Here is a 16,018-nt window from a genome sequence, read left to right as displayed (position 1 = left end):
GTGGAGCCTCAGTACCGAAAGGCAGCTGCTGATTGACCCGACCCCTGCTCTGCGCTGGGCAGACGTGCCTCACACCCAGTCCCTGGTCTCTGGAGGTCTCAGCCTAGCGGGGCAGCGACGGTTCCCTCCTCTGTGCAACCAGTCTGGGATCGACTCCTTTGGTGCTGGGTGGCCGTGAGAGAGGAGCTGGAGATGAACCCGACACCGAACCAGGCCTCAGGGGTTAGTGGTTTATCCCTGGGCTCACCCCCAGCGCTCAGCCCACCTGCCCCGAGCAGGGTGGCTGCCATGGCCCAGCCTCCCGCCTTTGTCATGACTCAGGAGGCCCCTCCCGAGCTCTCCTGGCCCCACCCCGGCTCCCCCAGGCCCTGGGCTTGCATCTGGGCATCCCCCAGTGACTACTCACTCTCCAGGTGACCCCAGTGCCTAGCACCCAGTGCAGGACCGGCACGGTGAGGGGCCTGATTTCTGCTGAATCAGCAGATGAAAGAACAGGACTCTGGAGGCCCCATGAAGAATGAGAGGATGCGAGGTGACCGAGCCCCTGTCCCCTGCCGGGCCTGGTGGGGGACAGTGTCGGAGATGAACCCGACAGCACGGGGGACCATGAGTCTACCGGCAGCAGCCACAGTCACGGGCGCTGGAAGGTGATGTTGAGGTGGAGGTGGGCTGGACTGAAGGGCGAGAGGGTGGGAGGGACCTCAGGCCTCGGAGACCGTCTGCAAATAGCACGACACACTGACCACAGGGTGCCTGCGGTGAGCCGCCTGCGGTGAGACGCGGGTCCAGAGGCCCGAGTGCCACACTCAGCTCCCGACAAGCTGTGTGGCTTTGGGCAAAGGGTCTTCCACCTGCAGCTTGTCGACCGTGCAGGTTTCTGGCCCCGCCCCCAGAGGCTCTGAGCGGTGGGCCAGGTGTGGGCACAGCGACCTACAGAGACCCCATGAGCCCAGGGTCTGCCCTGCCCCTTGATGGCGTCACCCTGGTGGCGGGAGTAGCCCGAAGCCCCTGCCGAGGTCTGTCAGACCTCAGTAGGGGCCAGTCCACCTGCCTTTCTGCCGCCAAGATCACCTGGAGCCTGCTGCGAAGAAGGGTCGGCTACCGGCTCTCCTGGCCCAGCCACGGACACCCTGACCTCTGACCCTTTCCCCTCAGTTGATTCCTGAGCCTTCTAGGATTCCCACCACTTTGGGATAAAGACCACGCTCCCCGGCAAGGCCCTCACACAGTGGCCCTGGTCTCCCCGGCTGCCCGGTCTCTACATGCTGGCCCCCCGACCTCCGGATCACCCTGCAGCCCGTCATGAGCACTGTCCGCAGGTCTGAGTCCCTCACCGAGCCCCACAGTGAGGTCCATCTTCCTCATGGGGTCCCTCTGGAAAGTGAGGAGTCAGGCCGACAGAAGTGGCTTCCCCGGCCACCCGGCCAGCCTGCTGCGTGCCCGCGCCCTGCTCCCATCCACCCTGCCTCTGGGTCCCCGCCTCTCCACGTCTGCCCAGAAGGCCCTGCTCCACCTCGGTCGCGTCCGCTTCTGAGCAACACCTGCAGGGGGCGCTCTAACCCATGGTGCTGGACAAAGCCACCCCAGAGCGCCTGGGCCTCTGAGTGGAGCTGGGCCCTGGGGTGCAGGCTGGTGGCCGCTGGGATGGTGACAGTGCGTGTGGAGGTCCTGGGCGGAGGAGGTGGCTGGGGGCAGGTGGTCGTGGAGGCCAGGACTGCAACCCGACGAGCAGGGGGCTCCCAAGCCTGAGCGTGAGGGCAAGCAGGAAAGTAGTCCTCGCCCAGCCCCACCCTCCGCCTGAGGCCACTTCATCTTACAGTCCTCGAGGGGCTGGCCTGGCCTTGGAGCACGCGGCCCGGTGACTGTGAGCGCCCCTCGGCCCTGTGCTGACTGCAGCCCGGCTGCAAGGAGGTAACAGGCCAGTGGGTCCACGCCAGCCCTCGGGGCTCCACCTGCCGGGGAACTGGGCCCTGCGCAGGGCCGCTCGCTGTGGGGTCGGTTTCTGTCCGGAGAACTGTCTCCTGCAGACACCAGGGGGATTGGGATTTCAGGGCAAGGCTTTGTCACGGGCCTGCCCGGTGAGGGCTGTTTTCACACTAGTGCTCGGAGAGCAGAACCTCCCGGACCTGAGGACGGTGCCCTGTGGTCTGCGGCGAGAGCTGCAGGGGAGAGGTGAGCTGACCCTGGGGGGAGGTTTCTTTGTATGCTCTGGGGGAATCTCGAATGGCCCAGAGGACACGGAGGTTTTATACTGAAGCAGGTGGCAGAGCAGGGCCCCGGCAGCAAGCCTCATCCCTGGCCTCTGCCTCTTGCCTTTTCTGACAGTTAAGTGGACGGGTGCTGAGGGCAGACAGGGGGGCTGCAGGCAGCCTCTCCCGTGAGGCCATCCTTGGGAGCGCGGGCACAGCATCACATACCCGTTCCACAGGAGGTGCAGGAGGCTTGGTGGGCAGAAGCAGCCTGAGAAAGGTCACCTGGCCGGTGACCTTTCCTTGGTGCTACGCCGCCCCTCCAGCGGTGTGTGAGCGGGGAGGTTTGGGTGTTAGACCCTTCTCCCCAGAACACCCACCAACAGCTGCCAACACTCTCCGAGCTCTTAGCGCCAGCCCTGGGCAAAGTGCGGGGAGACAGGCCCGTCACCAGCCCCCCTGCCCTGGAGGGAGTGCGCTGCGCTGCGGGGGTAGGGCAGGATGGTGTGGAGCTGGGCCAGCCACTCACCTCCCTGGGCCTCAGTTTCCTCATCCGAAACGCTGAATGGCACCCTTGCAGGTCCTGGGAACACTGAATATGTCTAGGCACACAAACACTTAGCCCCAAGCCTGCTCAGAGGCGAAGCCTCGTTCCAGGTTCCTGATGGCTGCCCCGGGGACACAGGACAGGGGGAAGGACAGGCGAGATGACAGCCTGGGGCTGAGGAAGACAGGGCCCAGCCCCCGTGCACAAACCTCCCTGCTTCCGGGTGCGGCCTTCAGCCCTGGTGTATGCCCCCCACGCCTCCCCCCCGTGCCTTCTTGGGGCCAGGGCCGGGGGCAGGGCAGAGCGAAGCTGGCCCTCGGGGTCTGCATCTGCCCTTTCTTTCCACAGTTCCAGTCTGTGAGCTGGGCGGGCCTCCTGGAAGGGTCCAGATTCTGGGCAACTGGCTGGCCTCTGAGAGGTGCTTATTCACCCTTCTCGTTCTCCAGGTCCCCCTTCTGACTGCGTCAGCTCACCTACGACCTGACCAAGGTCAGGCAGGCCCTGGGCTTCCCGCCTCACTGCCTGGGCCTCGCCATCTCGAGGCTGTACTCCTTGCTGGCAGTAAAATGCTAACGGCCAGGGGAAGAATGGGATGTGACCGAGCACCTGGCGCCTGCCACACACACGGCCAGGTGCCGCATGCCAAGGGTCTCGCCAGCCTGCTTCAGAGTAGGGACTACAGCCCTCTTTCTGCAAAAGAGAAAGCCGAGGCTCAGAGACGTGAGTGTGGTGATGGGGGCGCAGAGCCCAGGTCTGGCTCCAGAGCCTGAGCCAGGAGCACAAACCAGAAAGAGGAGTCACGGTTAGCACAACTCCCATCAAGTGTCCCTGCTCTGAGGACAAACACACAGTTCTTAAAAGAAAGATACAGCCTGGCTGAGCAACCCGAAACCGCCCCAACTTCCTTGGGACAGACCAGGAAGTCCCGCCACGGAAAGCCCTGAGCTCTGGCGATGCGTTGGTCAATAGTCAGCGGCCGCCACCTGGCCTGCCCTTGGCTGGAGCCAGCTAGAGACACCCACATGGAGGCAAGCATGGGCTTGAGGGGCAGGCCCTACCCAGGTGGGTGGGACTGGAACCAGTGGGCAGGGGTACCGAGGCGCTTGGTCATTGTCATCTGTTTCTATACTCCGGGGCTCCTCTGAAAACTGTACTGAGAAAAAAAGAGGTGCCTTGGCCTCTTTGGGGATGCCTTCCATTCGTGGCTCTGGTGGACAATCAGTATTACCACTCCAGGGCCCCCCTGAGTGTGGCTGGGCAGGGGAGCCACGCTGACCAGCAAAAACATCAGGAAGTGGGCATGCGGAGGGGCGATCAGGCAGCCAGGGACACTGAGGTATATCCCTGAAGGGACTGGGGACCCACGTGGACCAAATCCTCAATGAAAGAGTTAAAGCAGGACAGAGGAGAGGGGACCGGCGGACGGGGTGGGGCGGCTGGGGAACATGGTCTCGTAGGTGAGTCAGGCCCGGAAGGAGTGCGTAGGGCTCAGGTGTGTCCCAGCCCAGGCTTCCCGGTAGGTGCGCTCTGAGCCCACTGCCCACACAGCTGCAGGGACCCCTTCCACCTGCAGTCCCACCTCACAGAAGCCGCCCTCAGGGTCTCGGGGAGGGTGTGCCCACACCCACCACTCCCGGGACCCTGCCCTCGCCCCACTCTCATTTCTGGGGGCTGGGAAAGTGGCAGTCAGAAGCGTGCTGTGTGTCAGCTGCCTGTGGAGGTGAAGCCTCCCACGGCTTTCACACTTGATGAGATGAGCCTACAGACCGGCTAGAATCAGAATCAAATTTCGTCTGAGGCCCGGATGGAGGCGAAAGCTCTAAGGCCTCAGGCTCCAAAGGAAGCCAAGGACTTCCGGCTGGCTGCTCTGCGTCTTCTCAGGACAGGGGCTGGACTGCTCCCTCTAGCCACACTTGGTCCCCAGAGTGCCAGGGCCCAGGTGCCAGGATGCCTGGTTCTGCCCGACTCACAGGGGGGCTGTGGGTGAGTCCCATCCTCTCCGAGCCTCGGTCCGCCCACCCGGGGCCAGCCAGTGCCCTGCCTCCCCTCCTTTTCTCTGATAAGCCCTGTCTGGCACCCTCCGTCTCCCCCAAGTTCGACCCCCCGACACAGATAAGTCACCAGGCCCCACCTCCTTCCACCAGCCCACGGTGCGTGTGAGAGAGAGAGAGACTGAGGACGTGTGTGCGACTAAAATGAGGACAGGGCCTCAGAGCCTCAGCCGGGGACCCCAGCTGACCAGAGACCAGCCGCACGTGGGACCAGTTCAGTGACGGGGGTGAAGTCTGACCACCCCGGTCCTTGCTGAACACGAGCTCAGTGCCTGGGCTCAGCCCTCTTAGCAGGGAGGCTGCGGCTGGAGGGGAAGGGGCCTTCCCCGGGCTGCAAGGTTCACCCGCCCTCTCCCTCCAGCTGGCCTTCCTGCCGAGTCTGACCTGGGGAACTGCCCTGTGTCGTCACCCCCCTTGCCTCGGATCTACCCTTCCCATTGCCAGGCTCATCCAGGCTCCAGGCCCCACCCTTTCTCTCCTCGCCAGACACCTGCCTGCGTGAAGAGTGAGCAGTGAGGCCCTACTCACCCCTGGGCGCCTCCTCCAGGAAGCCTTCGTTCCTGCTCCGAGCCAACCAGCTTTTCCTGAGCTCCTGCTCTGCTCAAGGCCCTGCACTGTGTCCCCAGGGGCCATCAGAGCTGGCACAAACTTGACCTCTGCCCCTAGTCAGGAGGTCCCAGACTTGCGACAAAACAGGGCGCTGGTGGACGAGGGGAGAGCAGTTGGGATGGGGCTGGCAGGGGAGGACCAGTTAGGTCTGGATAAACCTTTACCAGGTAGAACTGTGCAAGATGGCACCTGGGTATAGGGTGGCAGGTGGCATGACTCACTGATGCAGGAAGCCTGGGACAGGCTGCGTGTACGGGGCCTGAGGGACAGGTGGAGGGTGGCTTCTAGGCGGTGACTGAATGTGTGGGTCTGGAATTAGGGGTTGGACGAGGTGGCCTGGGACACAGGTTGGTGAAATTAGGAGACATTCAGGGACCCTAGAGATGGTGGCTGCAGAAAAGAAGTGGTGGGCGGGTGACCCCTGAGTGGACAGAGTAGCCGGGAGCTGGGGAGAAGGAGTGTGAGTGTCAAGAGAAGTGACCTCTCAGGGTGGCTGTGTGGTTATATGAGGCTGGGGCCAGCATGGGGTTTAGTCTGTGCCCCACAAATGTCAGCCATTGTTACCGTCATTGCCGCACTCCGCCTGTCTCCCCTTGCCTTCCAGGTCTCCAGCCCCTCTGGCCCCCATCCGGGAACTCTCTCAACAGCTCCCTTACCGAGTGCTGTCTTATGTGTGTGCCAGGCCCCAGCCATCCCTCCTGTCCCATCCTTCCGCTTACACCCCCGTCTTCTGAGGCCAGCCAGGGAACGTATGATGGCGTTGTACCCATTCAATGGAAGGGGAACCTGGGCTCCCTGCCCAGAAGTGCAGAGGGGCAGGGAGATGGGGAGGTGCCAGCTGTGGGAGTGCAGGGAGAGGAGTTCCTAGCTACCTTTCTGTGCCTCAGTTTCTTCACCAGTAAAATGGGAATTACTTTAGCACCAACCCTCTAGGTGGCTGGGAGGTGGGACTGGGGACAATGCAAGACCCAGAGGGAGCTGGAACTAAAGGTTAACTATTGCTGTGGTCACTAGGCCTCGAGCACAGGTAACTCTGCTTTCCTGGGCTTAGGGGGACCCTTCAAATGGGCTGGCTGTGAATCTGCTTTAAGGAGGGACGATTCCACCTGGAATGGATGCTGAGTCTACACATCTGAGCTATATCCTGAGCCTCAGGCCTGCTCTTCTCCTGACTTAGGGCCCTGCACTTGGGAGTGAGTCCACAGGCCTTGAACCTTGGCCCAGACTACTGCTCACTGATGGCGTGGCCTGGGCCGTGTCTCTTTCCTTTCCAGGGCCTCACTTCTTCGTCTGTAAAGTGGGGACAGCTGCCTCTCAGGGCTGTGGGGAGACACTGGGGGTGCTGACTGGAAAGCAGAGGGAGTGACCCAAAGTGTACTGACCGCCTGGGGGAGCAGTGGGCGCTGGGGAGACCGCAGGGGCCGCCGGAAGCCCACCGAAGGGGTGGGGGCGGGGTTTCGGGCCCCATCCAGCGCCCCCACCCTTCCAGCCCTGTGCTGGGAGACTGGTGGTCCTGGGGAATCAAGCCAGTGAAGAGAGCAGATGTGGGCTCTGTCTCAGTGGAGCTCGCAGCAGCCAGATGACCTGGAAGGTTCTTCCCAGCCCAAGTTTGAACCATCTGTGGTCAGCAGAATAACAGCCCCCTGAAATGTCCATGTCTTAATCCCCTGTGACCCTACGTGGTAAAAAAGACTTTGCATCTCCCTCGCTCGAGATGGGGGATTACCCTGGATTATCTGGGGGCCCCAATGTGGTCATAAGGATCCTGAAAGGTGGAAGAGGGAGGTCAGAGAAAGAGGTGTGGTGATGGAAGCGGGGTCAGAGATGCAGGGCTGTGGGCTTTGAAGATGGACAAAGCGGCCACCAGTGAAGGAATGTGGGTGGCCTGTAGAAGTAGAAAAGGCAAAGCAATGGATTCGTTCCTAGAGCTTCCAGAAAGAACGCAGCCTGTGCTGACACCTTGGCTTTAGCCCAGTGAGCCCCAAGTCAAATTTCTGACCTACAGGAGATAATACCTTTGTGTTATTTGAAGGCACTAAGCTTGTGGTAACTTGTTAACAGCAGCAGTAGGAAACGAACACAGCATCTATCCCAAGCATACTTGGGGGAGAAGAGCCGATTTAAGACCTGGAGCTGACAAGTCTGACTCGCGGTGTCTCATCAATCTTGCTGTAAGCAGGGTCCCAGGCGGCCTGTGGTAAACTTAGCTGGGGACTCAGATGCTTCACGCAAGTCAGTTGGCCAGGTAATTGAAATTTATCCCTCCAACCCTCAAATCCCAACATTTAAATTGATGTTCATGGGAATCTAAAATCAGTTACATATTTGAGGCCTCTTTAAACATAACTGTACCTGTTCTTGGCCTGTGCTCAGTGACTGGGGGTAGCTGGAAACAGCAATTACTGGGTGCAACTGAGACCCCAAGAGTGGGGCAGAGCCACCTGGCCATGAATGGCCCCAGGCCACAGTGCTGCAGAGCCCTGTCCCTTCAGGGGAGCCTCTGAGAGCCCCAGGCCAGCAGCCAGCGCCGTAATGAGGGAGGGACGCTGCCGGAGCTCAGTCAGCGCTTGGGTTAGCGTTTCAAAACCCGGAACCCCGTAGCTAAAATGCTAGCCCTTGGGGAAACAAAAGCAGGCAGGTTCCCGGAGAGGAACTGAGAGGCTCAAGTGTGGGTAAAGTGTCCCACACGTTTTGTACGAAGCTCTGATTTTTGCTTACATCCTGGTTCTTGGCTGTGTTAAGAGGTGAGACTGCTAATTAAACGACTTGCAGACATCTAAGGGACTTGTAACCTCTGCAGTCTGGGCGCAAAATATTTCTGAAATAGTTCTGGGTCAAATGGAAAGCACATAAAACCTAAATTCTCCATCTCCATTTGGGGAAGAGATACTGGGGCGAGCAGCCTGCAGTGAGGAGGTAGGTCACTTACCCTCTCTGAGACACGGAAGGGGCTTTCACCCTGGGCCTGCAGGACAAGTCTGTCGCTGAGGTGTGGTCACCACCGAGAGTGGCGAGGATGGGTGGGTGCTCACGGAGCCTCTCCGGGCTGGCAAGAGCTGTCCTGCGCCCACTCGCTTGCGGAGGGGGAAGGGAGTCCTTTCTCTCAGTCCTGTCTGACCCACCCTAAAAACCAGCTCCAGCCACACAGGAGATAACCGGCACCTCAGGGCCGGAAGACACCTGCCAGGCCATCTCAGCCACCAGGTGACTGCAGCACACGTGCCCTGCTCCGATGGAGCCGTGTACCATGACTACAACGGGTTCTGCTCACAGCAGACCATTGTGGGGCACTCGAGCCCCCAGGCTTCTCTCACAACAGTCCCTTGTCTCTGACCTCCCATGCTGGCCAGTGAAGCAGTCAGGGGAACCCAGTGTCTGACCCTGCTGTTGGACTCCTCAGCGTCTCGGCTTCCTCGTCTGTTCCTGGGCCACAAAACAAGCTCCTTCCCCTCTGTCTCTTCTACCCCCATGCCCCCACCCACCCCATCCCCGCCCCAGGACCTAAAACAGGGCTCAAGCGGCCCACCAGCCCCAGGATCCACTGGATGAACTGCCTGTGCTCCCTTCCACAGGCTGGCGATGCTGACCCAACTCCGTCTAGGCTGCTCTCTGCACACGGCGGCCGGGCTCTGAACGTGATGTCCCAGGTGTGCTCTGACCAGCAGGGCAGAATGGGCATGGTCACCTCCCTCATCTCCATTCCTTGCCTCTATTAACCGAGCCTGGGAGCAGCCAGGCCTCGTGGGGTCTACTAGTTGGGCTTGAAGTCCAGTAGGATCCTAAGTGTGTACCGCGTGGGCTGCTCTCAGAGGGGACGGGTGCTAAGAGGTATGAGCTCTTGAGGGAGGAGCTCACCTATGCTCTAGAGAGTGCCTCTCCCGGAAGCTTCTGAGGACAGTGACCTAGTGCCAGGCGTGTGGTCTTGGCCGTCGGCCCTTGTCCCCCTGTTGTAAGTGTTGTCAGGAGACCAGAGGAGGGAGAGGTCTCTTCTGTCTGTGGGGCAGGACAGGTTCTAAGGGGGTGGGGGTGGGGACAGAGAGGTGGGAACGCAGGGGTAGCCAGTCAACACCCATCTCCCTGGCCCTTCCTGTGTCTGGCACCGAGTCCCCCGATCTGCTCCCCCATCTCTGCCTCCCAAGCTCGGGGTGAGGGGACCTGTGTCCTCAGTGCTCCCTCCTCACCTCCCAGACCCTGCACCAGGGTCTGGCTCTGAGCCACTCTCCCTGCCAACTCTAATTAGAAAGAGCAGGTACCCACCCACCTGCTTGATGCCAACTCAGCTCAGCCCTCGTCTGCCACCATCCTCTTGCCGGGAAGGGTGCCTGGCACCTGGGGGCCCAGTTCCTGGTCCTGCCCCGCTCTGGAGCTCTGGCCTCAGGCAGCAGTGCCCACCTCTCCTGTAAGTGAGGCCTAGGAGCCTGGGCCCTCTTGGGCCTCAGAGCACCAGAAGCTCGTAGGTTCCCATCACCCGCTGCCAGCCACCTCTTCGGAAAGTCCTTAGTACTGACTCAGCCTTTTGTGCAGGGCAGTGGACACACCTGATTGCTGGAGCCTCTAAGCCCACTCCTTCGTGGTTTCCAGGCCAAGCCAGACGGCCCAAGTCAATGAGACAGCCTCGTACAGAGAACTTGCAGAGAGCGGGCTTCTAGCCTGAGCTTGTCCCTGTGTAACCAGAGTGAGTCCTCTGGCCTCTCTGGCCTGTAGCGCTCTCGCCTGAGAACAGGGCTATATCTGTCCTGCCCAGCACGGACCAGGGGTTCACAGAGCTGTCGGCCAGCCCACGGCTTCCTAACTGGGGGAGACCTCAAGCCTACTCCTTGGCACTCAAGGCCACATCCCTCCCTCAGCCCCACTCAGACTCCTCCCTAGATGCCTGGGCTCCTTTGAGGTCCCTACGAGGACCACAAAACTGAGTGACCTCTCTGGGACCTTTAGGCTCTGACCTCCACGGTCCTGTGACGCTGACACTTAAGATGGCCCACGTGGCCATGACCTCTGGGTTAAGCTCAGCTGTGCAGGGTAACTTACGTGTGACCTTGGGCAAGCCAGGGCACCCCAGTGAGTCTCAGTTTCCTCCTCCGAGATGTGAGAAGTGCACCACCTGACCTCACAGCTCCCAAGGCTGGTGTGACCTAACAGGAGTGCCACAAAGAAGGTCGTGACAATCCCAGGTGACCCGATAGCTGTGCTCCAGAGGCCTGACAGCTAGTGCCACCCAGGGGCCAGCGACCCCAGAACTGGCACTGACTGAGGGCCAGAGGAACGAATGAATGTGGAGACAGATGGCTCTTCTGCAGACCGAGCTCGGCTGCAGAGCAGTTCTTTTCTCCGTTTTCCTCACCCTGCCCGGGATCAGCTACACCAGCAGGCCTCCAGCCGCCCAGAGCGGCCCCAGGTGTTTCCGGGCAAGCTTCCCTAGAGTCTGCATCCAGCTCAGGGCAGGGCTCAGAGCGCAGCTGACATCACATGGACCCCCGAGGGGGGGCGGGGACCCGAGGGGGGCGGGCTGGGGAAAAGCGGGCTTGGGCTGGGGTCATTCACGGACTGGGGAGCCTTGGGGCCAGAAGGGGCTGCCAGGTGACCCTGCCCGGTCCTCCCCTCTCTGGGTAGCAGATTTCCCAACTATAAAGCAAGCAGGGTGGACTGGACACCCCTGAGACCCTGCTGCCCTGCATCTAGATGTAGGTTTTCTCCCCCTGCACGTGGCTCCTCTCTGGCGAGGAGACAGATAAGGACGTGCTGTCTGAACCCCTGTTCTACACTAACACCCACTTTGCTTCTGCGTCTCAGCGCTGCTTTGCTGACCCTGCAACCCTAACTGCACATGTGGGCATTACTGCGAGTAGAGGGGGTTTACAGAGCACATGTCCTTACACGCAGAAGCCACTAGACACTGCCTCTGGGTTCTTTGCTACAAACACACAGAGAAATACGTGTACCCGATGAAGGGTAAAAACCTTAAAAAGGAAAAAGTGAGTTCACATCTGGAGCAGAGCCCCTCACACTCACCCACAGCACACAGGATCACACACACGCGGGCACACCACACGGATAAACAGCCCCCACACACGCTCACCCACACGCCAGCACAGCTCTCACAGCCTGACATACAAGTACGCATACAGACACCCCACACGCCAGCACATACCACACACACACACACACACACACACACACACACGAACAAAGGTGCAAGTACAACAAAGGAAGTGGAAGAAAAGTGTTACCCATGAGTAGCCGCCGTTTCCCCCGCTTGTCCACATCAGCTACTGACGTGGCATTGCACTGAGAGCGCTCAATTGCAGCCTCATCCTTTTCTAAAACACAAGTAAGGGACAAACACGGAGCCGGTGGTTAATGAGAGCCCACTTCCCGCGGCCCAAGACAGTCAGCCTCTTGGCGTGGCGCACACAAAGCCAACATAGCACGCCGGGCCAGCGCGGCGTCCTCGCCAAGGGGCTAATCCCAGGAACCTCCAGATGGCGTGTTCAGGGCAGAGCGAAGAGGCGGCAGAGCGGGGGAGGGGGGCAGAAGAGGGATATGACCACAAGAGGACACGGGGTGGGGACACAGGGCCCATCTGCAAACAAACACAGGAGGAGGCTGATGTCAGAACGGACAGGACCCGCGTGCGGAGGGCCGGAGAGGTGGACAGCATCCCCGCGGAGCTCGCGAAGACCCAGGCAGCTACAGACACCCCGGCTCAGGCTGAAGAGGCAGGCGCAGGACAAGGCCCAGGACAAGGGGGGGACAGGACCCGCGAGGTCCGGTGATGGATGCGCCTGGACAGCAGATGCCCCGTCTCAAGGGCGTGAAAATGTGTCCAACACTCATGCAGAATTAAGAACAAAACATACGGAGGGACAGACACGCACACACTCAACAGTGGATCCAACCGAATAGACACAGAGAAGCCAGGGGGTCGATTTGGGCAGTGCTGGTTGCCTGCTTGTCTATGGAGGGCTGGAGCGAGACACTCAAGTGCTCGACGAGAGGCTGCAAAGAGGGGCGGCCGTTTTCGGAGTGTGCACAGAGAGACAGCCGGCCGGGCGGCCGGGAGCTGCCGGCATGTCCCCCGTAGAGGAGCACGTGAGGTTAGCTGGCTCGCGTTTCTTTGCTCAGTGGGAGATGTGTGGGGACATTCGCTCCCGGGGGAGCCCGGGGAGCAGTGAGCAAAGGCAGATGAAAGGTTCTCTGGGCCAGCGGGGAGTAACGGCCCAGGGCCCAGGAGCTGGGTCTGGGAAAGGATTTCTAAGGAGAGGGGAGGGGAAGGGGCAGGTGAGGGAAGCTACGTTAGACAGCAGATCCAAGCAGGGACCTTCACGTGCAGCAGACACTAAAGGATAAAAAAGTAAGAGAGGATGAACCAGGTGCACAAAGACAAGAAGTGTTAGACGAGGCTGGGCGTGTGTCTGGCCGGCCGCTGTTTGCGCTGGTCCAGGGGCTGGAGGAGGCAGCTCCACTGCAGACGCAAACGCTGTGGGAGACCCCAGCAGACGAGACAGGAAGGGGGCCGGCGGGCCGGGAGAGCCCCCGGGGTCAGTGGAGACAGGGAGAGAGGTGGGAGAGGGAGTTCTAGATGGGATCAGGCTGCAATAGAGACACTGGTCTGAGACCGGGTTCTGCTTTGATTATTTTATTTTTTTATTTTTTTGGTTCTTTGGTTTGGTTTGGCTTTTGGCTCTGAAAATCATTAACGGACGTCAGTTATCAGACAAGACAGGCAATCAGGGACCATCACCAGAAAAGCAGGAGGAATGAGATAAAATGAAACCCAAAATGGCTGTCTGAGAGGAGAGACCACACAGAGGAAGGGAGAACCACGCAGGCAGCACCTGGGACGACAGCCCGGGACTGGGACGCGACCGCTGCTGCCCGGCCCGGCCCCTCCGCCCGACTCCCCCGGGGCACAAGGGAGCAGAGCCACAGGGGACAGAAGGTGACAGCAGACTCCGGGCTTCATGGCTTTGCTTGCTTGCCAACCCTTTTCTGTTACTTGAAAGTCCCTCAAGAAATATCTTCTGAGTCGATAATAAAAAAACGGGGCATTTTTACAAAAAATGAATATGATAACTGACTTGCGGTGGGGGGGGGTGCTGAACTTTGCCAGTGTTGAAGAGAAAGAGGAGGGTGAACTCTGGGCACCAACTTTGAAATTCCTCTTTTTCTCAGTTAAAAAATAGGCTGTTAGTTTTGAGTGGGGAAAGAACTTACTAGTGATTATAACTTGAGATAATCACAAATACTCAAGCTTCCCCTTGGAACTAAGGACCAGGAGGACGGAGGTGACAGAGACTGAAACTGACACTCTTGCAACAGGTGAGGTGACACCCGAGGGGTGTCAGGAGGGGGCACCCGAGAAGAATGGGCTCTAGGTGGGAGAGGAGGTCCGGCGAGAGGCCCCGTAGCTTGGGAGTGGAGAGCATTAGGTTAAAGACACCCAGACCTGACCCGGGATTCACACCAGCCCTCTCCCCTGGTGTTCTAGACAACCAAGACTGAAAGCAGTTTTCTGAGAAAACCTCTTGGTTTTCCAGATGCTGTGGGCAGCTCACACCACCAAGGAGGTGGTGATGCAGGCTGGCCAAGTCTCCGGTGTGTCTCCACGTTAGGGGAGGAAACCCCTGTGCTTCAGGAACAGAAGCTGCCCTCCAAAGGCGCACACACCACCCTCCTCCCCACAGATCACCTGCCTGGAACCACCTGCACACGGAGGATGAGGCCCCTCAGAAAACCCGCAGTGACACAAAGCAGAGGCGCTTGGTCTGGGTGGATGGGCGACCCTGGGAAGTGTTCACAGAAAGCTCCCCTCGGGGTCGCCCGCCAGCCCCATCAGTATCGTGGGGCGCTTCCTGGAAAGCAGGATGCAGTGGGGTGTGGCCACTTCTGGGCCACACGGGCGCCCCGGGGGGCAGGGCGGTGCAGCGAGCTGGTGCTCGGCAAAAGCGCTTACTCACCGATGCACGTCCGACCGTCTGAGTGCAGGGCGTACTTCTGGTGGCAGCCGCACGTGGGGCCTGTGTCCGTGTCCTCACAGCTGTGCTGGCAGCCTCCGTTTCCATAGTTACAGGTTACTAGTTAGGCCCAAAGAGTACATACGTGTATGTAAACAGAATGACAACAAAAACGATTAGTTTATCGCCCTTGGTTGTTTCTTTAAGGGATGGGGGAGGAAAGTGGGGACATGAGACAGTCAGCGCAGAGGCACACATTTCCCTGGACATCAGCCCCTCTGGGGTCTTGGGTGGAATCGCTCACTCCCTAGAGGCGAACTGGGGTGGGACAGAGAATGGACTTTGGGTCGTCTGGGCTTCGAACAGAGCTGGCACACAGCCGATGCACTCAGATGGTGTTAGTTGAAGAAAGGGATAAGCTAGACAATTTTATCCTTCCTAGGTTGCAAAAGACACTTTACAATAGCCTGTCCCGATGGGGCAAATGTCTGTGAATACCAGGCATACTCTTCAAGGCGGTGGGAGGGGGCAGGCCCATGTGAGGGGTGGCGCTCATTTCCTTAGCTCTCGTAGACCTTTCTTTCTTTTGCTTACGTCTTGGGGCACGTGGAAGGATGTCCCCATGGATGCCTATTCCCTCCAAGTCCCAGCAGCCACCTCAATCTCTATCCACTCTAAGCCCTAATCCTCCCAAGGGAATGTCCAAACAGACAGAACATATGCAAATTAACGTCATCTCGGACTCAGGTTTGAAAATGACCTTTTATTTAAACGTGTTACATAGTGCGCAGGGCCTATGGCCTGGAGGAGCTGCTGCCCTTCAGCCCAGGATCTTAAAATGTTTCACAGCATCAGCAACCCGGGTCGCTGAAAAGGGGGCTGAACAAGCAGGAGCCCGTCTGAAGCAGGGAAAAGGAGAAATTCAAGTTGATTGAAAAGAATACACAGGGGTGAGGGATATCGCAAAAGGAGATCCAAGGTCTCCATGGCAGGGCTTCTTGCTGCCCCTGCTTTACTCCGCTGTAAGATGACAGGGTGCCCGTCATCTGTGTGCAAATGGTACACCGGGGCCTTGAGGACAGGGTGTCTTCCTGGAGACCTTACCCATTTGTCCAGAATTCTATCTACACTCTGAATTTATCTGAAAACCCTAATGATGATCAGGTATGCAGAAGTGAGTCTCAGACCAACCACAGTCAGAGGGGCAGAAAACTCCGAACTGGCAGAGCCTGAATGATGTTTTAACAGGTGACCCGTGAGCAGGGCTGGGGCCAGAGGGAGGTCACGTGGTGGCAGCTCCCCGGTGAAGGATTCCAGGTGTTTCAGAGCTGAGTTCTGCAGCTGCGTTTCCCGGGTACTCCTCCTTCCACCCAGAGAACAGCACGGAGGCTCTGGGGTTTCCAGCCTGAGCGACGCTGGCCCTGCCGACCCGGCCACACGCAGTCTCCCTGCCAGGTGAGGAGGGCGCGAGGAGAATGGGTCCTACTCACTGTCCCAGATACTGTCCTCAGCGACCAGCGGCTGGCGGGCTGCCTCTTCCACAGGGAGCTCATGACCATCCGAAGGAGGGACCCAGCTTCCGGGGCGACATTTCAAGGACACGCAGAACTGCTTCAGGAAACAGCTGGGGTTTTGCCACCAAGCCCTCTGGCCCCTCTGTGTGGGAGT

The 16,018-nt window shown here is 59.5% G+C and overlaps 1 protein-coding gene across 3 annotated transcripts in view; it reads right to left on the bottom strand.

The window, feature by feature from the left end:
• SCUBE1 (signal peptide, CUB domain and EGF like domain containing 1) overlaps positions 1–16,018 on the bottom strand; it is a 130,328-nt gene that overhangs the window by 41,164 nt on the left and 73,146 nt on the right. For 2 of the 3 annotated variants that reach the window (XM_032647262.1, XM_032647264.1), the window contains exons 6-7: positions 14,354–14,470; positions 11,624–11,713 (exon numbers count right to left, since the gene is read on the bottom strand). In XM_032647262.1, the coding sequence (XP_032503153.1) occupies positions 11,624–11,713; positions 14,354–14,470 (207 nt within the window). The remainder of the gene's footprint in view (positions 1–11,623; positions 11,714–14,353; positions 14,471–16,018) is intronic. The other variant, XM_032647263.1, reaches the window with a different exon arrangement.

This window comes from Phocoena sinus, chromosome 10 (genome assembly GCF_008692025.1).
Source record: "Phocoena sinus isolate mPhoSin1 chromosome 10, mPhoSin1.pri, whole genome shotgun sequence".
NCBI classification, from domain to species: domain Eukaryota; kingdom Metazoa; phylum Chordata; class Mammalia; order Artiodactyla; family Phocoenidae; genus Phocoena; species Phocoena sinus.
The sequence above is the reverse complement of the archived record's forward strand: the minus strand, read 5'-3'. Positions and strand labels throughout refer to the sequence as shown.